At 35.7% G+C, this 27,500-nt stretch overlaps 1 protein-coding gene across 7 annotated transcripts in view; it reads left to right on the forward strand.

Moving 5' to 3' along the window:
• LOC144965713 (Kv channel-interacting protein 4-like) overlaps window positions 1-27,500 on the forward strand; it is a 614,382-nt gene that overhangs the window by 501,381 nt on the left and 85,501 nt on the right. The window contains exon 1 of one of the 7 annotated variants that reach the window (XM_078901326.1): window positions 7,226-7,366. The exons of the other annotated variants lie outside the window; for them this stretch is intronic. Coding sequence (XP_078757452.1) covers window positions 7,294-7,366 — 73 coding nt within the window. The 5' untranslated portion in view covers window positions 7,226-7,293. Of the gene's footprint in view, window positions 1-7,225; window positions 7,367-27,500 lie in introns of those variants that run through there. 7 annotated transcript variants of the gene reach the window in all.

Consider the following 27,500-nt stretch of genomic DNA (forward strand, 5'->3'; position numbering starts at 1 on the left):
CTACGGATTAATATACGATTCTTACACTCTTGGGTTTTTGGAATTCCGGACGTGTTTCCAACCACTGAACGAGCTTGAGAACAAAATCCAAATTCCAAAACGTAAGAGTGAGAGAATTTTGTTATTCTACCCCTCAATCTATTTCGATTTCGTCATATTTGAATAAAAGACATTTTCAAATACCTTTAAATGATTCTTCTGTCTTTAGGAATCTATTTTTAATTAGATTTAGCGCGTGAAGATTTGACGTCACAAATTATTACTGTAAACTTGATGTGATCACGAGGTACTATTTCTTGGGAGGAGGAGAATCGTAGCCATCGTTAAGTTATAGTCTGACACTGAAACCCAAAATGACTGGCATTTTGACGTCATTATTTGGTTTTTGCACCGCCTAGTGAGTTGTCGTTAGTAGTGCTCATGGAAACAAGTGGTCCCATTGGTTGAACTATTGAATACAACTCACGATTTGTTTTCTTTTGTGGCCAAAGACTGGCATTTTGACGACATTTTTTGGTCAGATCAGGCTATATGTTAACGATAGTTACGGTAGAATGCCAATGAATAGATTTCATATTGAATCTCATGTGGCATAACTATTATAGTAGCAGGATGTATAGGCAGATTCTTAGGATTACAGGACGCAAAAGAATCGAGGATGGATAATCGTCATTGACGACCTGCATATATTGAGAAAAGAAAATAAGATGACATCACTATGAAACCAGAAGATTAACTTACTCACCTCTAACACCGACTAAATCCGTAGTTTACCCGGGTTACTTTTATCCCATTCCTATTTATTACATTTTTCTGAGACAAATTATAGGCGTACTATCAAAGCTAATGTTTTTAATTTTTGCATGTTAATCTTAGTTGAATAAAACTATCTATTTACATGCTCATTTTAATACATTTTTCCAATTGTGAAAAGTAGCAAAAATCTCTAGGATTGAGTGAGTTAATTTTACAATGTAAAATTATCCAGTCCTCTGGCAGAGTATTTTATTCTTCCAATGAGATTGGTGGCAGTTTTTTGACATCACACTTTTGTTGGTTATTGATTTGGAGGGTAAAACCGTTGGGTATTTTACTGAACCGCACACGTCAGCATAAAAAATTTGGTCACTGTGTTCCAAATAATATGTTCTATGTATGCTCCAACCAGCATCAATTGGTAATCAAGGCAGTTTAAATAAATAATCCATCAATCCCTCTTCCGACTGGGAATCACTGGCCCGTGACATTGCAGGAGTCGTCGGTCTATTTTTTACTCGACCGTTCCACCATTCATTACACATGTCCCTGCACAGCGTCTTGGGTCTGTCATAACTAGAGTAGTGTGACTTACTAATGACACTACAGGTCATGATGACCTCATTGATTCTACATTAAGAGTTATATAACGAATTGACTTTTGGATTGACTTTCGCGGAGCCTTCGTTAACATTATATTATAACATTGTAATATTAAACAATACATATAATATAAAGTAATTGCATAGAATACATTTTATTGTATTTTGAATAAGAAAATTTGGGTTTTCATATACAAAAGGGACAGTTATGTCATGGAGTGAGAAGTTGATATATAATTTTAAGATGGATTGTTCCATTTTCTTTTTGTGAAGTCCCAGGTTTGAAAGTTTATGTCACGATGAAGATAATTTTAATCGATCGATATTTGAGGGACGAGTGTTCTGGTCAATATTTTAAATACGCGGATTGTTTTTTGTTTTTGTTGTTGATGAGTAGGCTCTGCACATTTTACCAATAGGACCTACGCTGACACCTGCTCTATTTATATCCGTTCGAGGGACATGATAAAAGTCACATATCCGCATTGTTTGTTTTTACCATGATCTACTACACTTACCAAACCACAGTGGAGACTCTACTGTGTATTGCATCTCTGGGCCCAAAGCTCCCACCGCATCTTTTTTATCTGTTCGCTGGATGGAAATGATAAAGGTCTTTATTCTATATATTATTTAGTTTTTACAATGACCTAAGTGTACTTACTAATCCATAGTGTAGACTATTGTGCACATTGTATCACTGGGCCCATAGCTACCACCGTATCTATCTTTTTTTTATCTTTTCGATGGAAATTATAAAAGTCAATTATACTTCAAATTATTTAGTTTTACAATGACCTAACTATACTTACAAATCCATATGTTGGACCCCACTGAGTATTTTATCAAGGGGTCCAAGCACAGCCATCTTTTTTTTATCCGTTCAATAGCCATGATAAAGTCAATTATTCTCCACATTATTTAGTTTATAAAATGACCTACTATTCTCACGTTCCTGGTTCTTACCAATCCATAATGTGGACTCTTCTGCGCATTGTATCAATTAATTGCCCTAAATTAGCGAATCCCCTTCATCTTTAACCATTCCGTTCAACTGATAAAAGTCTTTCAATCTCCACATCATTTTGTTTTTACCATGAACTAACTATACTCACCAATCCTTCAGATTTTTAATATAGACAAAGACAACGCTGTTCATGGACAGGTACTCATTTCACACCTGAGTACCTGAGAGAATATGAGTAAAGAGCCTTTTCCAAGGACCCAGCTTTGAGTAACGTCTCCACATACCGATCCATACTCTACTGCGCATTGCATCAGTGGCTCCGAAGCGACCTCCCCACCTTTTTATCTGGTCCATGGAAATGATGAAATTCAATTATTCTACAAATGATTTAGTTTTTACCATGACATATAGTACTTACCAATCCGTAATGTGGACTCTACTATGCATTTCATCAATGGGCCCAAAGCTAGCTCCCACATCTTTTTTAACCGTTGGATGGACTTAATGAAATTCCTTTCTCCACATTTTTAAACGTATTTACCATGACCTACTATTCTTACCAATCCAAAATGTGGACCTCACTGCGCATTTCATCAATGTACCCTAAGCTAGCTCCCACATCTTTTCTAACCGTTCGATGAACTTATAAAGATCCTGTCTCCACATTTGTTTAGTTTTTACCATGTCTTACTATACTTCTTCTTCAAGTACCAAGTCTGTGCCAGACATCAGTGATCATGGTACGCCATTCATCTCTCTGATCAGATAACCTCAGAAAACTAATATTACTCTTCTCTTTCTTTGTCACTTAGCCGTTCAAACTATTCAAATATGTTTTTCTTGGTCTACCTTTACTCTTTTTACCTTCTATCTTTCCTGTCAGAGCAAGATGTTCAATACATTTATGTCGATTTAGGTGCCCTAAAAATTACATTTGTCTTTTTCTGATTGTACGAATTAGTAACCTTTTAGTTTCAGCTTGCTCTAATACGTCTTCATTAGTTTTCTTCTCTGTCCAGGAGATTCTTAACATCCTTCTACTATTACTTACCAATCCATACTGTGGACTCTGCTCATTTCATCAATGGACTCTAAGATAGCACCCACATCTTTTTTAACCGTTCGATTGACTTGATAAAGTTCCTTTCTCCACATTTGTTTAGTTAATACCATGACTTACTATTACTTACCAATCCATACTGTGGACTATACTGCGCATTGCATGAATGGACCCTAAGCTACCACCCACATCTTTTAATCATCACCCCAACCGCCTACTGTAATCTCAGCTCACGGCCGCGGGAAATCACAGTCTATTCATTATTCATTCACTCATTGGGAAACCTGTAATTTAATTTTCCTTCATGGGGACCTCTTTATATCGATACTAACATTCTCCTTCTCTCTCATTGTTTTATTGTTTCATGCGCGAAAATAGAGTAGACTAAATAAGCTACTTGTCATACACGTAAAACACACACACACACACACACACACACACACAATATATATATATATATATATATATATATATATATATATAATACATATATATTAGATTAGATTAGACCCAGCTTGCCAAACTACTTTAAATTTGGGACGTTAAGAAGATAATAATATAAGATTTTTACAAGACGTTGGCTGTCCTTCGTGACTTTGTTGTCTTGTGCTCTGATACCCATCGTCATCGCCCATGTAGCTCCCTGGTTTGAGAACCGTTGCTAGCCACAGAAATTTGATTCTCCATATTCACTCACTTTTCTTAGGTGGATAGTAAAAATACCTAGCCGAATCAATCGTTGTCTTTGTCGTCAGAAAAGTGTTTTAGCCCTTTACATGTGTCACGATTTAACCTGCATGATAAGTATTTATCTTGTACAGCGCTTTGAACATATCAGTAGATATTAATAGTAGTAGGAAGCCTCGCAGTCGATTGACGCTTGCTGAGAATTGTGTGATTCAGTCATGGTCGATAAGTATAGCTGCTCTCTCCATCCATGTTGTTAATTGTTTCTATTGGTCACGGTCCTGGGCCAGAGTTTTGAGGCTGTCAAGATCTTGTTTTGACTTTAGTACGGAGGGCACTGCAGTAGATATTGCACCATATAAAATTTCAATCATTTCATATATATATATATATATATATATATATATATATATATATTTATATATATATATATATAGATAGATAGATAGATAGATAGATAGATAGATAGATAGATAGATAGATAGATAGATAGATGAATAGATAGATAGACAGGTTTATCACAAAGTAAAAGCTTTCTTGCCAAAACTTCAAAAAGTCTTTTGGCAATGCAAGGTAATAATCTAGTTAGCTTTATCATTTATGTATTTCTCAGGCAATGAACAAAAGGGAATAATAATGTTCATTATATCATACCTTGTCTTCTGTATGAAGTTCCTCTGTATAATAAGGCACTTTGATGTGATGTCAAAATAGCCAAGACGGCGTTAGTCTCTTTAATTGCCTAGCATTGTTATCGTAGTCAAGAGACAATAATTAAGCCGCGTGTCAAGAAACAACAGCCCGGTAAAAGAAATAATACTTTGGAACCCGAGAGCAGCTCTGGTGGTCTGAAATGGCATGAAACTCGCCTTCGGAACGATAGGTCCCTGGTTTGAGTTCCCATTCGGGTGGCCAAAAGGTTGCAAAGTTGAGTCATTGAAAAAGTCCCTTTACTCACATCCTCTTTCAAAAAATAAACCCTTGACTCATATTCTCTTGGGAAAATCCGCTTACTCGATCTCTTTTGGAGTAGTCTTTTTATTCTTATTTTCTTGGAAAAGTCCCTTTACTTATTACTCTTGGAGAAGTCCCTTTACTCACATACTCTTGGAAAAGTCCCTTTAATCGCATTCTCTTGAAAAGTCCCTTTACACAGATTCTCTTGAAAAAGTCCCTTTAATCACATTCTCTTGATAAAGCCCATTTACTCGTGTTCTCTTAGAAAAGTCTCTTTTCTCACATTCTTTTGGAGAAGTCCCTTCAATCACATTCTCTTGAAAAAGCCCATTACTCCTGTCCTCTTAAAAAGTCCTTATTCTCACATTCTCTTGGAAAAGACCCTTTACTAAAATTCTCTTGGAAAAGTCCTTTAATCGAATTCTCTTGGAAAAGTCCCTATACTCACATTCTCTTACCGGAGCCAGTTTTCAGAATGAAGACCTGGCCGATAACAGCGTCTCTTTCGAACAAACTATTGTTCGTTAATAACAAAATATTCTAATTTCAATTTAAGATTATGTCTTTGTGATATTAGATATTAACATAGTAACATTACATCGAATGCCAAGCGGAACGATACCTCTACTTGCCTTACATTTAAGCGTTGTTTGGCATGCCCAATTGTCGAATGGGTGGATCCTTGTCGAAGGCACGTTATACAAATTGCCCCGACTATTACCCTTTTTTTCTAGCCCTTTTCTACCCAATCCATTTCTTGTTATTATCAACATAAGTGCCTGCTCCACTCACTTTTCTGAACTTTTTTTTTTTTGACAATATATCAATACGAATACGATATAAAAGATTATGTCCGCCAAGAAAGGAAAATAATATTGACTGCCATTGTGGAGAGTATCACCGCTGAAAGATGATGCCTATATTTTTACCGTACTCTGAAAACGCGCAGGTGTAGACCCTATGTAAAATTTAAGCCATATAAATACTGACATGATACTTGTTTGTTTGTTTGTTTGTTTTTGTGGTAATTGTTTTGGTTTGTTTTTTGTTTTTTTTTTGTGTGTGTTTCTTTTTTAGACTTCGCGAAGTCCCAGGTTTGAGAGATTTTGACAAGACGAGGGTCATTTAAATCGATCGATATAATATGAAGGGCTAGTTTTCTGGTCAAAATTGTTTAACGCGTGTCTTTCCGGAGTACAGCAGTTAACTGGTTCATTTCATAAGCTGAGCTGGAAATTGAATGTTAAGCTGTAGGGTTTCCCCAGACATAATACTATTCCGAGAGGTTTGGTTACATGGTGTGTGTACTACACTCAACGATTATGTTAAATGTAGCTTGTGCATTTTATTTCCCAATCAGCTCTACCTATAATATCAATTTCTGAATCAATAAGGTTTTATTATACCCTGCGACGCACGTGAAAGAAAGTTTGTGAGCCATTATTTACGCTACAGGATTGGTGCAGGTTTTATTATTGTATTATTATGATGTTATATTATATTATATTATATTATATTATATTATATTATATTATATTATATTATATTATATATCGAACTGGAAGAAAGAAAAACATTATTGGCTTTTGTCCTCACCCGCTAGTGCTCCTAATCAGGCGTCTGTTTACTCGCCTTTGAGAAACAGCATTAGCAGTTGGACTCATGTAAAATTAATGTAAAAAATTCATGAGAGTGTATGATAACATGGCGTGTTACTACAGCAGTAGTTAGTTGGTATTGGTAGATCAGCGGTCTCTGATACGCTTCCATGCCTCATGGTAATGTCAGTTTTTGATGTATAGGGAGATATAATATTATAACGTACAGTTGGTGGTCACAGCTTGACACCAGTTGCGTTCCTTCGCCATTGGACATATTATTATTATTCTTATTGTTATGTATTATTTTTATTATCATTTAATAACACATCTGGATATGTTAGTGTTGTAATAAATTATTATCACGCCGACTGACACCACTGCTAGTTTTGTGTTTTAATTACCGAAACCAATATCCACTTCGTTGTGTGGCAGATTAAGATATGAATAACTGTTTGCATTTGGATTAATTCCACGCTTTCATTTGGTTGCCTGTGTTTATATTACTATAGTGGATGAGCTAACTTGATTATATTTCCTATTGTTGATAATAATAATAATAATAATAATATATCGTGTTATTTTATTAAATTGTTTTATTATTAAATTGTTTTATTATTAAATTGTTTTATTTTATTAAACCGTTAAATCAACCGCGTTTCGGAAATGGCTGTTTTTTATCGGAGACTTTCTTCCTTCCGGGGGTCCTTCAAGTTTCATAGCCCTTTGAAAAAACCTGGTAAGTTGTTGAATACTTTTAAGTATAGAGAGCTGTGCGACAATGTGGTGTCTAGTGGTACGACACTCGCTTTCGGATCGGAAGGTCCTGGGTTCGAGCTTCGCTCGTTAGGCGCATAGTTGAGTCCTTGGAAAAGGCTTTTCTTTGCTCACATTTTCTCACCGTACTCGGGTGTAAAATGAGTAAGTACATGGCCGTTAACAGCGTTGTCTCTGTCCTAAAAAAATGGTTATACCGCCTATCAGACGTCCTAAGTGTAAAGTGTTGCTGTTGGCCAGGAACCCACTGTAAAGCGCTTTGTGCACGTTTAGTGGATATTGCGCTATATAAAAAGCTCAATCAGTTAAGCTGTGGGGAGAAGTGTGTGTGGGGGGGGGGGGGGGGGGCTACCGGAAGCCTGGGATCGTTAAAATACTCACGAAAAGTTAAGAATGGAAAAGCTTCTGAAGGGAAGAGTTTTGTTCCTATCCGACGCCTTTCCATGTTCTCCTTGTCGATAATATGAACACTTTTAACTCTTTCGTTACCGACTGTTTTCAATATTTTTTTCTGAAATGTAATGTCGACCCAACACACAAACACATTGAATTTTAAACTCACATATCTAATTTATAAGTTATAAGTGCATACGACACGTCATCTTGTTGAGGAAAACAAGCTTTACAAACTACACTTAAGATCTTGTAAATATTATGAAGATCAATCTTAATATTGTGGGATTTAGGAATCTACATTAAATCTGTATAAGAAAAATACCGTTTGTATCATAACGAATATGACGATGTTCCTACAGTTGGTAAGGAGAGGGTTAAGATTCGTTTATTAATTCAGGATTTGGAGTAATGTTATATACATTTTTTAACTGTCAGTTCGAGTTACAATGACGTCATAAAATGGGACAGGAATAATTGTCAGACTGTTTAATTATTGATACTCGTCTGTAAACGAATTTCCATTTTTTGGATGAATAAAGTTTATTTTTATATAATTTTATTATTATATTAGTGTTATACCTCGACTCTTTCGGTTATAAAAATTGTTCAATGGTTGATGTTAAATTCCATCTCGGAATGTAAATATTATGCTGATGTTATGATTATGTATCATAACTTCCGGCTCATAAAATACTGTACAAAAATGAATATAACGAGCTTCAAAAACAAACAAAACCATAACAACCATGGAACATTTCTGGCTCAAAACCCCTTTTCAGCCAGAAACAAAAACAGTGAAAAACGTTAATGCACAATCACTTTAAATCGAAACAGACTGTTTAGAGTTAGTGATGTATGAAGCATTTGTACTGTTTTTTTTTTTTTTTTCGTTTTGTTTTTAATTTGTTATTTGCTGATGAAGGATTTTGTTGTTTTTTTTTTGTTTTTTTTTTAAGGGTTTTACGGCGCTTGCAACACATTTAGGTTATATCAGCGCCAGATGAAGGATTTTGAGTCCGAAATAGTCCGTGTTAGGTATATTGATCTATTTTAAAGCTGTTATACCCATTTTTGTACATTACTTTTTTTTTACAGTCCACAACTTTTACCAGCTTTGTATTCACTTGGTCTTAACATTATTGCTATACGTCTAGGTAAAATACTCACTACATCCGCCAGCCATATGAAACGTACCGATAAACAAAACCATGGGAAGCATTTAACGTTTATAGTCTGATTGATAGAATTTAGCGAGAACTGATCATTCAACAAGCTGTATAAAAACAACAAGAAAGCTGGGTGACTAAAGACATTGTAATCGCTGCTTGGACGTGTAAAGAGATAGCTATCTCTCTCTCTCTCTCTCTCTCTCTCTCTCTCTCTCTCTCTCTCTCTCTCTCTCTCTATCTATCTATCTATCTATCTATCTATCTATCTATCTATATATATATATATATATATATATATGTGTGTGTGTGTGTGTGTGTGTGTATAACGTTTGTGGATTGACTGGAGAGAATCAATTCATTTACTGACAATTGAAACTTGAAATGTCTCCTCCGACTTGTGTGTACCACGTATTCTGTTATAATGTTATTGTAGAAATTTAGAGTGAAATTTAGTTTGTTTTCTGTTGTTCAATATAATGCATGCGAATCATATAATTTACTATTGCCATTAAGTTTCTCTACCTCTTTTCTGGCTCATTTAGTTTGGGAGGGGGAGCGGGTGGTTGAGGGATTTTTTTTTCTTTATCTTATTTTGTTTTTGTTTTTTGTATAGGTAATTTTACTGTTTTGTTTGCTCGCTTGCTTGATTAATTGTTTGTTTGTTCTGTTTTCGATTTTTTGTGTTTTCTTTACTTTTGCTTTTGTTGATTTTTTTTTTGTTTTTGTTTTTTCTTGGTTGTGTGTTTGTTTTTTGGGGTTTTTTTTTTGTTTCATGATTGTTTGTTTGTTTTTTGTTTTTGTTTTTGTTTTTATTGTTTATTTGTTTGTTTTTTTCTTTTTAATTTTTTTTTTTTGGGGGGGGGGGGGGGGGTTGCGAGGGGTTTGTTGTTTGTTTTTTTTAGTTGTTTTATTTTTTGGTTATAGAACTTTTTTATCTTATATTTGTTTGGGGTTTTCGTTTTGTTTGTTTTTGTTTGTTTTTTTCATCCGATTCATCATGTCATATGTTACTAGATTTACACAATGGACCAAAAATATCACCTATAGTCTAATTGATACGATTTAGTGAGAACTACTGATAAAAATGGCTGGCTAAAAACAATAACAATAATCTGAATAACGCCAACTTCGTTCCCTCTATATGAAAAATTGGGTTAATCGCTTGTCGTTATTATGGAGAAGAAATACAATTTCGTAGATTAAAAATAATATAAAATACTCAAACTTCACAAATGATATCGAAAAACTAACGATGTCTCCAGGCCTTACCACAATCAACCTAAACCACTTCTCTCTTGTATAATATTATAATTTCATTCTAATTGAACCTAAACCACTTCTCTCTTGTATAATGTTATAATTTCATTCTAATTGCTGACTGACGACGTCAATAGCTGCTGTGACACGCCAACTCTATTTTTAAAATTCAAAATATCAAGGACGATTGTCAGTCAGTCTGTCTCTCTGTTGCTAATTAAATACTGTTTTTAATAGTTATGGATGTTTTCAATATCCACATTCAGCGTTATTATTATTATTATTATTATTATTATTTTATTATTATTATTATTATTATTATTATTATTATTATTATTATTATTATTATTGTCATCATCATCATCATCATCATTATCATCATAATCATCATCATCATCATCATTACACCATCATCATCATCATCATCATCATCATCATCATCATCCTCTTCATCATCATCAACATCATCATCCTCTTCATCGTCATCAACATCATCATCATCATCATCATCATCATTATCATCATGATCATTATATAACCATTCCACGGTTATCATCATTCCAATTAATAACGTTATTATATTCATCACTTTTTATCCTTATAACTATCATCATATTAGTATTGCTCATAACTATTATCATATTAGTATTGCACATAACTATCATTATATTAGTATGACAAACAGACTGTTTTCTTCATTTTTGCGATTTCCCTTGTCTAATAACATCGGTTTTGATTCTGCAAATTATTATACAATTTGCATGTGTTATGTCAAAAATAAATATTATCGAACTGAGGACACACCATAGGTAACAGGTGTCTCGAGCCTCAAGGCGAAACTGATAGCATCAATTAGTGTACTTTGGCATTTTGTTATTAGCTCTAACGTTTTACATGAATTAGTTATATTATATTGATACGAGGCTCAAATTTTGTAAGTCTAAATTTCAGCTAATGACAGGGAGTAAAATTTATAAACACGAATAATGTATTTTTAATCAAGGTCATCAAGTTACCTCAGCTCCTGTAATGTGAAACGGAGACTAAGGGTGGATTTGTATTCGTGTTAGTGTTTATCTATTCGGTTAATGCTCAAGGTTAGATTATTAACACGGATAATATATGATTCTTTCATCTCTTTGTATTCATTAAACGCGTTATTTTTATCGTGCCCAATAGCACTACGAGCTGGCGAGTATGTGTTATTGCACAATAATAATATAACGGGTTTAATAAGTACAACGAAATTAAAATAAACGTATATTCTGTCCCTCTGAATAAGATTATTAGATATTTTGTTACCAAATGGTATGATATTAGTACTTCTATTCACCATAATTTGTATCTTCCTCCTGCTTGAATGACAATTTGACCCAAAACTAAAAACGTTGGATTTGTATTCAAACACACCAAATGATTATTTATAATTACCAATCAGTTGTCTTTTACACCTAATTTCACACCAATAAAATGTGCGAAAATATTCTGCAATCGTTGAATAATTTTTCATTCAACGCGTTCAAAGCATTATTCAACGATTACGTATTTACAAAGAAATGATAGGGTTTTCCAATGAGAGGGGTGAAATAATGTATAGATATAGAGATATAGACAGACAGATAGATAGATAAATAGATAGATAGATATATAGATAAATAGATAGATAGATAGATAGATAGATAGATAGATAGATAGATAGATAGATAGATAGATAGATAGATAAATAGATAGATAGATAGGATAGATAGATAGGATAGATAGATAGATAGATAGATAGATAGATAGATAGATAGATAGGATAGATAGGCATATAGATAGATAGATAGATAGATAGATAGATAGATAGATAGATAGATAGATAGATAGATAGATAGATAGATAGATAGATAGATAGATAGATAGATAGAGAGATAGATAGAGAGATAGATGGGTGGATGGGTGGAAGATAAATAAATAGAGAGGTAAAGAGAGAAAGAGAGAGAGAGAGAGAGAGAGAGAGAGGGGGGGGGGAGAGAGAGAGAGAGTGTGTGTGTGTGTGTGTGTGTGAGAGAGAGAGAGAGAGAGAGAGAGAGAGAGAGAGATAAGGAGAGGAGAGGTAGATACAAATTCATTATTTTAGTTGTCATGACGAGGGTCAGGTCCCAAGAGTGTGGCTGAAGCCTTGGGCTTCCGAAAGGTGGCCCTGATGGGACATTAATTGAATCCAACTTCATTAGGTGGCCTTAGGAATTTGTTAATTGGCTTGATTGGGGCAAAAGCCAGCTGAGTCCGATAGAGACAAATTGCATGACACTTGTAACAATGGTTTAGCCAAGATGTCACATGAGAGTCAAGGGTCAATTCTTACACCAGCACCTGCTCCCTAATTTGTCTCTTTGGAATTTTCAAGAAAAAATTAAAAATGGAGCATTCTCTAATGTCATAGTCCTCGTCCTTGTCTGTTCAATGTTAATTCGTTCTGTTGAAAGGAAAGGAATAGTGCACAGAGGAACCATGTACTCTTAAGAAGACTTAAAGCATCGTGCGGCTATGTGGTCTAGTGGTATGACACTCGCTTTCGGATCGGAAGGTCCCGGGTTCGAGCTTCTCGCTCGACGCATAGTTGAGTCCTTGGAAAAGGCTCTTTACTCACATTCTCTCACCGTACTCAGGTGTAAAATGAGTACCTGGCCGTTAACAGCGTTGTCTATGTCCAAAAAAAAATATTATATCGCCTAATAGGCGTTATGTCCGGTCCTACATGTTAAATGTTGCTGTTGACCAGGGACCCCTTGTAAAGCGCTTTGAGCACATTTAGTGGATATTGCCCTATATAAAAGCTCAATTAATTAATTAATCATTAAACTGTCCCATCTAATGGTAACTTCTGTGGTGTAATGGTAGCACGTCTGATCGGTATTTAGGAGGTCTTAGGATCGATCCCCAGAGTGAAGCAGGCTGATTTTAGTGTGTGTGTGGGCGGGGCGGGGGCGGAGTTGATTACTTTTCTGTATTTTTTATGCTTTGTCTGGCACTGTTTTATACATACATTTTCATGTTAATATGAATTTTTAAAAATAGAATAAAATGAAGAGAAGGTTGCCATAATTGATTAATTGATAGCCCAGGATTCCGAATGCGGTTGGGACCATTAACAGGTCTATAACTATTTCTTTTCTGACAACAGGGAGATCTGCAAATCTGGCCCAATTATTTCTAACAGACTACAAAGGAATATAGTGACTGTATGATTATGTACTGGTTATAACCGACCTGTACGTATTTGCAGATCTTGATAACTCAAATTTTTATGGGTTCACTATTGCTATTGATAAATACTCTCAAGCCGACACAGCTTGGCTCAGCGGTATGGTCTTTGCTTCGTACTCGAAAGGCACCGAGATCGACTAGCCGTCACGCTGTGTGGCCTTGAGCAAACCACCTAGCCATGGCTCATTTTGCGGCGCTGCACTGCGGCTGACTTCTGAGTTATTCCAGTCTTCCCTTGGAATAGATCCTAAAGAAAAATTTACCCTTAGGGATGAATAAAGGGAATTGTGCGGCTATGAATATGGTCTTGTGGTATGACACTCGCTTTCGGAAGGGTCCTGGGTTCGAGCAAAGTTGACCATTGGAAAAGACTCTTTACTAACATTTTCTCACATACTCAGGTGTAAAATGAGTACCTGGCCGTTAACAACGTTGTCTCTGTCGGAAAAAAATGTAATATCGTCTAACAGGCGTCATGTCCCGTCCTACATGTTAAGTGTTGCTGTTGGCCATGGACCCCTTGTAAAGCGCTTTGAGCACGTTTGGTGGATATCGCGCTATATAAAAAAGCTACAAAAAATATTTGTTTTATTTATTTTTATCACAATAGTGTCCCTTTCAACAATGTTAAATAGAGCCCATAATTGAGTTAGATTATCAGACAGCAAATATGTGCATATCGGCTATAGATAGTATGCAGATGACGTCACTCAGGCCTTTGTTATTGTTTTTGCCATCCGCGTTTGTGAGTTGTTCTCACTAAACTGTATTAACCAGACTATAAAAGTTCATGGTTACACAGAGTTTGTGTGTTGGTCCGTTATACTTCCTGATGGCAATGTTGTGAACTCCTTGGCCAAGCGCATTCTATCTATATCTATTTATATCTTTATTTTGCATGTGGACCTACTGTACGTAGAGATAGTAGAAAGATAAAAATTTGGTCTGAATTGCAGTGCCGTAAAATTTACTTCAGAATTATTTTAGTTTTCTTTTTTTCTTTTCCTTCAATTGTATTGTTACGAGTTATTGGTTGATTTTTAAAAATCAATTTGTGTATTTTATTGGGTTTCGTTTTGTTTTGGGTTGCTTTGTTTTTCCAGGTAGGGAGGGGGTCTGTTTTGTTTTATGTTTGTTTGTTTGTTGGTTTATTTGTTTGTGTGTTTTGTTTGTATTTTTAATTGTCTGTTTGTCTTTTTGTTTTGATAATTTTTGTTTTGTTTTTTTATTGTATTTTTAATTTGTTTTTTGGGTTTTTTGTTTGTTTTGCCATTATTATTTTTTTTTTTTGGGGGGGGGGGGGGGGGGGGGGAGTATTTTTATGATACTGAAGCTCCGAGCTCGTATTTAGGGTAGGGTGGGGGGTATTTATTTTTCTAGTGTTAGAGTTTTATCAATATCCTGTTTCTATTCCCGTTATTAATTTAGCAAATGCGTAGAGAGAAAACTCGACTTTTGTTTTCATTATCTCTTCACCGATATTAGAATTAGATACACCACTTTTCCCTGTGCTTAAATCGCATGAATGCTAACTTGGGTAAGATCTGAATTGCCACTTCGAAGACAGCATCTGTTGTTATGAAAAAAATAGAACATTCTGGTTTTCGCAGGGAGATCTTTAACCCTTTTCAGTCGAGATTCGGTTTGCATTTTTTTGATGTAACATTCTGTTTGAACCACAATGTCAATATGGCGAACCCTACGTGTACTTATTTGCAGATCTGATTACTCAAATTTGTTATGGGTTCGTCGTTGTAATGGAAATGAAAAGTGGTTTTCCAAAACTCCCCAAGTCCGGTTTTTTTTTTCTCCAATTTTGACATATTGAAGATTATTTCCCCTAAAATTTCTCATTCAGTCTATCATTTTATCATATTTAAACTTCAAATTCACACAAATCGAAGAAAATTCGTGTGCCATTTGATGCTTGAAATAAAATCTACATTTGAATTTATCTCATGGGTGAAAAATCTCAAGAAGTAGAAAAACCAACTTAACGAGTTTTGTAAAACCAGCCTTGAATGATTCTCAAACCAACGCAAAATAGTGTCCTTCAGTTCAAGTCCATAATTGTGTGTGGTTATCAGGCCTGCAAATATGTGCACAATGGATGAAACAGGTGCCAAAAAATGAATACATTAAGACAAAATAAAAATGAAAAAATAAGATTCTCCTCATTCATCCACAAGGGGAAAATTGTATTCACGGTCTACTCCATGGGAACACTGGAATAACCCAGGGGTTAGTCGCAGTGCAGCGTCCCAAAGTGAGCTAGAGCGAAATGACTTGCTTAGCGCCACATAGATGTAGATAAGTTCTTGGCCACAGGCACTGACGGACATTGTAAAAGTGTTAATACAAAAAGGACTCCTAACAGGTGACTGGCACTGAATGAAATGAAAATATGGCGTGAAACGGTCAATAGCAATTGTTTGTTAACCTTTGGATAGGGCACTAGTCTATTGCAAAGTTCTTTCCGCCATGTCTAACAGACCCAGCTACCAAATCATTGCTGTGGACCGGATGCTATCTGGCCCCCTGTAAAAGAATGTGAGCAAATATGGTGAAGAATTCGTGTCTTGCCTGTAACGAGGTAAGTGAACTTTAGCATAGAAATCGTGTCTCGCCAGCAATGGGTTAAAAGTACGTAGGCGAGAAGAGTAAAAAATAGACTTCGAATTGACTTATGATGAAGGTGTCCTTGAGTTTTTAAAAGAAATTTGATGTTTTATATTTTAAGGTGTAAAAAAGCAGAGGTCGTTTGGATTTTCCCGCTGACTCATGCACGTGTTGGGTATCGTCATAAATAAATATTACCGGTAGGGTGTTTGCATTCGGCGTGCGTATGCGCGTGTGTGCGTGTGTGTTTGTGTGTGTGTGTGTGTTCGTGTTTGTGTGTAGGTATGTTTTGTTTGTGGAAGTGTTGGAGGGGGAGGTGGTGGGGGGTCACAAGAATGGAACCAGAACGGGCGGACTAAAGAGGAACGCAACGATGATTGACTTGTAAATTTAAAAAATTGAAAGAAAATTGAAATGTTATGTGAATAGGAAGAAATGTAGATAGAAGTTGTTTGCGTTTAAGATTTACCTATTTTAAAATGTGATCTAGTGGTATGACTCTGGTCGCCTTCGGGTCGGAAGGTCCAGGGTTCGAGACCGACCCGCTCAGAGCGGCGCATAGTTGAGGCTCGTTACTCACATTCTTCTCTCTACAGCTTTAAGATTGCCGTTAACAGCGTTGTCTCTGTGAACACGTTTAGCGGATATTGCGCTATATAAATGCTCTAGATTATTTTCTTGTTTGGGGGGGGGGGGGGGGGGGGGGGGGGAAGGAGGGGTAGTACAGGTGACATGTGAATGAAATCAGTGCCGTCGGGCAAATCAGTAATGAGTTTCTTGGAAATTATGAGAAAATTGAAACGTAATGCGAATGAGGGGAAACGTTTTTTGTTTTTTGTTTTTGTTTTTTTTTTTGTTTTTTTTTTTGTTTTGTTTTTTTTTGGTGGGGGGGGGGGGGGGGGGTTTGCGGTTTTAAAACTGCACCGGTTTTTTTTTTTCTTTATTCAATTTACAGCGCATAGAACAACGCATCATAATACCGTTTTGTGGCGCCGGGTAACAAAATTGTTATGTTATAATTTTACATAATTTCCTGGTTTCGTTTTGTTGTTGTTGTTTATTTTTCTTGTTCTGTTTTGTTTTGTGTTGATTTCAGTTTTTTTTTCTCTTTCTCTTAGAATGTTTTGCCATTCCAAACTCCAACTGTGCGGTGAATAATGGAGTTTTGATCTATTTTTGTTGCACATCTGGTGAAATCTGAGGTAGATTATTAAAGTTTAAACAACTCTATCTATGACGTCTTACGTTCGATGGGGTTTTTTTTTTCGTTCAAGTAAAATAAGTCCCCCCCCCCCCCCCCCCCCCCCCCCCACAAAAAAAAAAAAAAAAGTGTATTTATGGATTGAATTGTCTCGGTGAGATCGTGAATGTTGTTTTAAAGCACAAAATGTCAAGATTCGAATATTTTAAGTATCAGATAATTAGTGTCGGATCGTCTCGAAGGCGCTTGCGTAGAAGATATTTGATACCGGATATGACGTATGAAAAAGCAGTCGATATTTTCTAGTTTTTAATGCAGGGGATGACAGATGAGTAAATATTGTTTGAAATGAACACACGTACACACACACAAACACAGACACACACACACACACACACACACACGCAGACACACAGGTACAAATTAATCAGTTCAAATAGTCTCACACAAAAACGTGAACGTTTTTTTTTTTTGATGATGACGACGACGATGATGATGATGATGATGATGATGATGATGATGATGATGATGATGATGATGATGATGATGATGATGATGAAGAGGGGGAAGAGGAGGATGAGGATCCGAAACCTTGGGTGATATCCTGTTCAGAAGCAGCCATCAATGATTTGGTAACTGACAGAGTGTCACATTCCGTTTGAAAGATTTGAGGAGGTTGATCTGCGATAGGCAATCGTGAGGTGTAAAGCCTGGAAGGAATCAATACATAGGCCAAGGCACTAAATAAATGTTAAGCCAAGATATTTTTGGTCGAACCCTCACCCCGCCTCACTCACTGTTCACCCAGTAGAGTTTGTGTGGTTGGGTCTGTTAGTTCTGGCGGAAAGTATTTTGCGGTACAGAGCGTCCCGTCAAAAGGATATCAAAATATTGCAAATGTCCGGAATAAACCCCGGCTATATGTGCCATGTAGCTCTGAAAAACTACAGCTACTAATTGCTGTAATTAAACATATTATGTTTCAGTTCACAGCTGTTTTAATTAATTTTCAATTTCCTATTTAATGAAAGAGTGTATATTTTCTACCATAAACAAACCCATTCAGAATTGAAATATGCGTTTTATTTGTTTTTAATTGGTTGTCGTGATTAAAACTGTTTCAACGTGAAAATTCCCATCTAGCTACCAACTGTTCCTTTTAAGTTCACGCAATGAAAACCTGGATAAGCTCCGGTTCCATTTGGGATGCAATATTCCTCAGAAAATTAAACAACATCACAAAGAGCAAAGCAGTCTCAGTTCTTGTTCCTTACGATTCTGTGAATCTGTCTCAAAGTTGTAATCGAGTCTTACTGACTACGTCAAGCGTCATCCATCAATGCCAGTAATCATAAATATAACAGATATATGGCTGGGAAAGAAGTGCAAATCAAATTAGTGAATAATCGATACGAATAACGAAGCAAAACTCTTGGAGTGGGCAACAGTTTGGATTCTGGCAGCTCTACCTCAAGCGTTAAATTACTCGTGTCATTTCGCTCTGCGGTGGCTAAAAGCATTCCATTCGATACGTTTGGGTTTTATCGAGCTTGAGTAATCGGAAATCTTCGGATTGACCTTCTCAGCATCACGTGATTTTTCTACTTTCGATTTCCACGTCTCTCTCTCTCTCTCTCTCTCTCTCTCTCTCTCTCTCTCTCTCTCTCACACACACACACACACACACACGCACACACACACTCACTCTCTCTCTCACTCTATATCTATCTGTCTATCTATATATCTATCTATCTATCTATCTATCTATCTATCTATCTATCTATCTATCTATCTATCTATCTATCTTTCTTTCTATCTATCTATCTATCTATTTATATATCTTTATATCTCTCTTTCTTTCTCTATCTATCTATCGGTCTATTCCATCACTTTATCTATTTATTTTCGCTATATTTTATCTTTTCTTTTTATAAAGATTGTTTCAACCACTCTCTCTCTCTCTCTCTCTCTCTCTCTCTCTCTCTCTCTCTCTCTGCCATAACATATCTACATCATTGTGTTGCTCTCTTCCCTCTTCGGCAATAACTTCGATAATAAGCAACCTGGAACTACCAAAAAATTGAGACAATATAACATCATATCTAAAGAAATATCTAATGAGATAACTAAATCGATGCTAAATTATTTAAAGCATATTGGTTGTCGTGTGAATGAGATGTGACGTGGCTAATTACCTGTACTTTTGCTCCTTTTCCAAGCCTAATAGAAAGATAGCAGAGCAAAACATTGATGCAAACTTCTCACCCTACAATGTTCGGATTTTAATCAAATTTCCAAGTCTTCCGGGTATGTCTAATGTCGAAATACACGGAGACCCTTTTTAAGGTTTTGGAACACAATACTCCTTCAATGCAATCTATTAGAAGATGGGTCAGGGAAATTGAAGCTGGGAGATCTGACATGCAGAAAGAAAGCTCGCATAAATGAAGGAGAGAAGAAAATGTTCCACATCTGTTTTTTTTTTTAGATACATGTGGCAATATACTGAACGTTCATGTCCCATTCGGGCAAACTGTTAACGGAAACTAATAAAGAAAACTAACTGCGACCAGCGATACGAAAAAAAAGACCCACTTTCCTTGAATGAGGCATCATTCTGCATCATGACAATGCACCCCTTGTTCACAAGTCAAGAGTTGTGAACGAGCTAGCTCCTCGAAGGCTATTCTTTGGAATTGTTGGAACACCCGCCCTACTCTATTCACCTGATGTTGCCTCATGCGACTTCCATCTCTTCCTTAAGGTGAAAGAAATTCTGCGAGGTATAACGATTTGAAGACAAGAACCAGATTCAAGAGGAATGCAATCATGGCCTTGGACAAACAGCCTCTGGTCACCATCTTTGACCGTTGGGTAAACGAAATGCAGAAGTGTGTGGTTCTTTTGTTGAATAGGTAACTAGATAAATTTTCATTTGATATCAAATACAAGGTTATTCGTAATATTGTTTGAGTACAGCGCAACAGGGAAACTTAATTCTGAAACATACCTCGTATCTACCTATATCTATCTATCCATATATCTATCTATATGTCTTTCTATCTTTCTATTCCTTTATCTATCTCCCCATCTATTTATCTATCTGTTTGTCTACCTATCAGTCTTTTTAATTTATCCTCTCACCCTAAACAAAAACAACAACAACAATAACAATAATGACAACAACAACAACAGCAACAACAACGAGCAGCAGGAGTTGAAGGGCCAAAAACTGCTGTAACACCGTGTCAATACTGCCGTATTCTGGAAAAACCCATATTTAAAAATTTGTCCAGAAGACTCGTCCTTCAAATATCGATCGATTTAAATGACTCTCATCTTGGCAAAAACTCTCAAACCCGGGTTTGAGAGTTTTTGCCAAGATGACAGTCATTTTAATCGATCGATATTTGAAGAAAGAGTTTTCTGGCCAAATGTTTAAATATGTGTTTTTCCAGTGTTCGATAGAATAAAGGTAGCTGTTTTCATCTAGAGATTATTGCCTACCTTGTTGGTAAATTTAATCGGCTATTCGTTATCCACAGTCAATAGGTACAGATATACTCAATATTTTATGCTTAGCGATATTTTTATTGTTTGTTGGTCTGTTTTGTTGGGTTTAATTTCATTTTTTAAAAATTTTGTTTAGAGATTTGTTTGTTGTTGTTTTTATTGGGGAGGGGGGGGGGTTGTCTATGTTTTGTTTTGTTTTTTCTAGGGTTTAATTTGGTTTTTGTTTGCTTTCTTTTTAGCAATATGTTGTTTTGTAGTTGTCGTTTTCTGTTTTTTTTTTGTTTTTTTTTTTGTATGTGTTTTTATTTTTATTTTTTAAAACTTGATTTGTTTAATTTTGTTTCTTCTTTTTAAAGGAAAATGTGTTTTGTTATTTATTCCCCAATCGTTCCTTTTCTTATGTATCTATTTTATTTGTTTGATTTCTATTTTATTTAACCTTTTTGTTGTAGTTATTTTATGTTCATTTGATTTATTTTATTGGGGGGGGGGGGGAGGGGGAGTGGGGTTATTGGGGTTGTTTTGTTTGTTTCTTCTTTTTTATTTGTTGTTTTATGAAGGTGCAAATATTTGATCAATTAGATTATGAAACCAACTTTTTTAATAATGAATATATAATTAAAATTGATTTTTTAAAAATGTATTCATGCAATCTAGTTACTTCGGCAAATAATGCAGAAAGTAATTGATGCAGATATAGTGTTATTAAACCCTCATCTATTCCCACGATAATCCGATTTCAAATACGCCAGTTGGTTCGAATTTGAACATTCTGTGTCCGTGTTTATGTGTCATTAACCAGTTCACTGCCGTATAGAAAGACACGAATTTTAAAATTTGGCCAGAAATTTCGTCCTTCAAATATCGATCGATTTAAGTGACCCTCATCTTGGCAAAAGCTCTCAGACCTGGCTTTAAGTAAGTCTTCGCGAAGTCGCAGGTTTGAGAGCTTTTGCTAAGATGAGAGTCATTTAAATCGATCGATATATGAATGACAAGTTTTCTGACCAAATTTTATAATTCGTGTATTTCTAGAGAGCTGCAGTTAACTGGTTAATGACATGTGAGCAACGCAATGAGTTTGGTATCGATTCTCATCTCAGCGTTGTAATCATGTCTGACGCCCTTCATAATGTAATCTACAGGATTTGACGCCGTCACCATACACACATACACACACATACATACATACATACATACATACATACATACATACATACATACATACATACATACATACATACATACATACATACATACATACATACATACATATATACATACATACATACATACATACATACATACATACATACATACATACATACATACATACATACATACGTACGTGTACGTTCTTCCTCTTCTTCTTCTTCTTCTTCTTCTTCTTCTTCTTCTTCTTCTTCTTCTTCTTCTTCTTCTGCTTTTTCTTCTTCACTCCTTATTTCTATTGCTTTGCGTGGCAGAACATTTTCAAGTTGCTTTTTTTTCACATTGACGTGGTCAGTGAGCGATTGGTATCATACAAACTGCATCGTACTGAACATGTTAGTGGTAGCAGAGAAAGTTCATTGGTGAAAGAGCTATTCCCACTGTCACTTAAGCAATGTCGCGCTTTTTCTCGTCCCAAATGCATGATTAAGGGTTATGTTTTATTCAAAGGACCTTGGTCCGTATTTATTAATGTGGGCGATTGGTTGAAGGAATTATTATGGGCATCAGGTACGATGAGGGCAGTTATTATTAATTTGTCAGGACTTGGATGGAGGTATCGTAGTGCAAAGGCGGATTCAAGGGAAAGTGCATTGATGCGTATAGTTAAAATACTCATAACATCCGCCAACCGGATATGCCGTACCGACACACAAAACTATGTGTAATCTTGAGCGCTTAAAGATAGTATGCGATTGACTTAGAAACTAACAACATTGCCATCCGGAAGTATACCGGACCAACACACAAATCTATGTGTAATCTTGAACATTTATAGTCTGGTTAATAATAATAATAATAATAATAATAATAATAATAATAATAATAATAATAATAATGCTGAAAACTTATATAGCGCTATAACTCCGAGACACCAGACTCTAAGCGCTTAATACATTTTAGTGAGAACTACTCATATGGTTGATAAGGAAAAAAAAACAATAACAAAGACCTGGGTGACGTCAATTTAATTCTATCTATGGTCTGATTGATAGAATTTAGTGAGTACTAATCATAAAAAATAGCTATCTAAAAACAATGATAAAGATCTGAATGACGCCAACGTCGTTTTTTTATAGATCCGGAAGTATAACGGACCAACACACAAAACGTTGTGTAACCATGATCATTTATAATCAGGTTAATACAATTTAGTGAGAATTACTCATAAACGCGGATGGCAAAATACAATAACAAAGACCTGAGTGACGTCAACTTCGAACTATCTATTGATTGTATTGACAGCTCTGATGCTGCGTCCACAATGGTCGTGTCAGTTTTCGATAAGTCCACTTAAGATGAATACCAAGCATAAACAACTTCCAAGAAAAATAAATGTGTTTAAACAGTTCGATAAAAGTCAATGTATGCTTTGTTGTTTTTTGCTTTTGTATTTTTTATTAGTTCGGGCAGGACTTTTCGTTCTATTCTTTTCGTATTTGATTTTTGTTGGGGATTGTTTTTCCGGAAAAAAACGTGTGTGTGTGTGGGGGGGGGGGGGGGGGGGGGTTGTTTTTGGGTTCATTTCTTTTTAGGTTGAGTTTTTTTTGTTTTTGTTTGCGTTGTTTTGCTTTAATCTGTTTTGTTTTTTGTTTATTTGTCTTTCGTTTTATTATCCGTTTTTTTGTTTTAAAAAAATGTTTTTGTGGGTTATATCTTGCTTTTGTTGAATGGTTGGTTGGAATGCTTTTGATTTGATTGTTTATTATATTATTATCATTATTAGGGAGGGGGGGGGGGGTATTTCGTATTTTGCTGTGTTTTCCCCTTCCCATTGTATGAAGAAGTCCTAAAAATGCAATCCTGTATTAAAGGACTTCCGGACATAAAATGTCAATTTCTCAATCTCAAAGCATTGAAAGGAGCAGCAAAACAGATTCTGATCGATAATAGTATTGTCCTTGAAGCCTTACAGTCGTACTCTCAACCACTACGAAATTAAAATTTTAGCCATAAAACTCGTCCTTCGAATATCCATCCATCGATTAAAACAGACCTACCAAATACTACGAAAAAATCGTAAAATTACGAAATTTAATTTTGGCTCCTATTTCAGAACTTCGTGAGCATTTCTTTCTAAGTCATTAAAACTTATTGAGACTGAGGGTTGATGCCAGAGTGCATGAAGTGTTATTTCATGATTGTGAGCGTATTTTTTTAAATCCATAATTATATCTATAAAGTTTTCTATTTTTATCTTCTAAAACTACGAATTTTTTAATGTTCAAGTAGGCAGGTCTGATTAAAATGGCATTATCTCGGCAAAAAGAAACTGCCAAATTTGGGACTTGCAGAGTCTGGCTTTGTCTGGCACCATTCCATACACAATCTTGCGGCTATGTGGTCTTGTGGTATGACATTCGACTTCGGATCGGAAGGTCCTGGGTTTCGATTCCCGCTCAGTTGAGTCCTTGGAATAGTCTCTTAACTCACACACTCTTGTACCGTACTCAGGAAAAAAAATGTGTACCTGGTTGTTAACAGCGTTGTCTCTGTCCGATAATAAATAATTGGTAATAATAGCGTCTTACAGACTTCATGTCTCGTCCTACTTGTTGAATGTCACTGTTGGCTTAGGACCCCTTGTAAAGCGCGTTGAACGCGTTTTGTGAAGATTGCGCTATATAAAAGCTCAAGGTTGTTGTTTTGTTTTGTTTTTTTCAAATCTTTGTTTTACCCCAGTGACTTACTTGACTTAATACTCTTCGCTCCTTGTGGAACATTAGACCTCTACGAGTGTCCGCCATTAATTTCTGTTCTTAAAATTGAATTTGAGCTTTTATATAGCGTAGTATCCACTAAACGTGCTCAAAGCGCTTTACAAGGGGTCCCTGGCCAACAGCAACATTTAACATTTAAGACATGACGCCTCTTAGGCGATATTACATTTTATTCGGACAGTGACATCATGTTAACGACCAGGTTCTCATTTTACACCTGAGTACGGTGAGAGAATGTGAGTAAAGAGCCTTCTCCAAGGAATCAACTATGCTCCGTTGGAGGCTCGAACAACAGGACCTTCCGATCCGAAAGCGAGTGTCATACTACTAGACCACATAGCCGACTTAATACTCTTGGCTCCTTGTGGAACATAGGGCCTCTACGAGCGTCCGCCATCTATTCCTGTCCATTCGCCATCTTCTTGGTAGCCTCCCAGATGAGGCCTGCCATTTTCATTTCTTCTGACAGTGAGCGGCCTCCCTCTATGTCTGTTTTGGACGCCCCACTCTTTTGTGTCCCTTGAGTTGCGCCCTATTTTGTCTCATAGATAGATGTTTGTTTGTGAGTTTCAAGTCAGAATGTATTACCATGACGATCATTTTATTTGTTTGCACAGGCATCATGGCAACACACAGCAAATTTCATGTGGCCCAACGTCTCAAAACGGGTTCATGTCGCCGGGATTATCCAGTAGATGCTAAAAAGTCAAATTAATTAAAGCCAATTTGATCCAAATAATTTAAGTTTTTTTTTTTTTTTATTTTAGCAGTCAAAATACTATAATCATTCTCCTCAATAGAACGTTTTTATATAAAAAACGTGAGTGTTTATATAGAGCGGTAACCACTATATATATCTATATATATATATATATATATATATATATATATATATATATATATATATATATATATATATCATATATATATATATATCATATATATATATATATATATATATATATATATTTATATATATATATATATATATATATATATATATATATATATATATATATATATACGTGTTTATTGAGAGTGATAGTGAGAAAGTGCCAGAGATGAAGAGGGAAAGAGTGAAGGAGATAAGGAGAGGGAAATATAGAGATGGGGTGAATGAGAGAGGTAGAGAGGGGGGGGGGGGTTATAGGATATAGTGAGAGGGTGAGTGAGATATCGAAAAAAAAAGGGGGGGGGGGGGCGAGAGTAATGTGAACTGCTATCGCTATCTCTTCCTACTTTATTATGATAATCAAATTAATAATAATTTTCAGGACTTTTGGGAAATTCATCAATGAGAATGTTCTATAAAAATTAATATAAGTCGTCTGATGATAAAAATGGTTCCATATGCTTATTGAATTGTTTTATTTTGGTTTGTTTTTATTTATCCAGAGTTCGGCGATTAGGTATATTTTGTGTGTATTATTATCAAAAGCTATCGCAGACTGCCGTAACTTTTATCTTTATTTTATTTGATTTCTTTTATTATTACGCCTTCCGCTATTATGTCACCATCAGATATCGTCGCCTGGGCATTCCATGAAGGAATATATATATATATATATATATATATATATATATATATATATATATATATTGAATCGTGTTTGATACAAATATGGTACGAAAAGTGCTCGACTTGTAGCAATGGAGCGAATTATTATTTTAATATTTACCACAATGTTTGAGACAGTCTACATTAATGTTTCAGGCCCAATTAGCCATCGTCAGGACTGTGTGTTACATGAGTTGACTGTTGTTGTTTGTTGAAGTGGTTCCGGTTTATAGTTGATTAACAAGAACTTCCGGCGATGTGGACACGTATTGTACATCTCATTTTTCGTGTTGAGTGTGGCTTCATGAGGGTGTTTGATTATAGTATATTTCTCTTCCAGGCATAAGCTACATTGTTTTGATGTTGGTGTGTATCCTGTTGCTTTAGATAAAATTTTCCATGAAATGTTGTGGTCTAGTTTGTTGTCTTTTAATTCCAAATATGTTCGCTTAGTTTTGTGGATGTTTTTTTGTTAGTGTTTCTAAATGTTGAGGTGTGGAGGTTGTATCTTGTTTTGAAATTATTTTCCGTTAGTCCTACATATTTTTCTTGCTTGTTTGTTTTAGTTTCGGTGACTGTAAATTAAACTTGATTCAAAACATTGTTTGTTTAGCGGGCAATGTTCCTTATTTCTGCAGTTGCATTTTCTGGTGGGTGGGTTTTGCTCTTGTCGGTGGTTTATTAATATTTTTTGTTGTGGCTTGAAATTATTTGTTCTATGTTGCGCATACACGAGTAGCTTATTTTTATGGTATTCCTGTTGATAATTTTATGTAGCTTGTGGTTTTTTGGAAAGTGTGTATCAATTAACTTCAAGAACTGCTGTCCAGTGTTTGTGCTGACGTTTTTGTCGAAAGGTGGGTTGAACCAAGTAATATGTCGTTTTCTTGTTTTGTGTTCTTCACTTGTGTGTTGGGGTTTACATGAGAGGGGGGGGGGGCGTCTGTGTATTCAAATGGTGTGTTGTATCCGCTTTTTGTGAGTGCTTCTTTGTAGGGGGTGGCTGCGACGTTGAATATCTCTCTGTTTTCCGAAAGTTTGCTCACCCTCAGTGCTATGCTTTTTAGTATGTTTTCAATGACGGAACGGGGGTGGTTTCTGTTATTATTAATGTAGCTAATGGTGTTGTTTGGTTTTCTGAACGGTTGGAATGAATTGGATTTTATGTCGAATATGATGTCGAGGAAGTCAACTGTTTTTTT

This window comes from Berghia stephanieae, chromosome 2 (assembly GCF_034508935.2).
Source record: "Berghia stephanieae isolate SIO BIC M18660-M18661 chromosome 2, UCSD_Bste_1.3, whole genome shotgun sequence".
Lineage (NCBI taxonomy): Eukaryota > Metazoa > Mollusca > Gastropoda > Nudibranchia > Aeolidiidae > Berghia > Berghia stephanieae.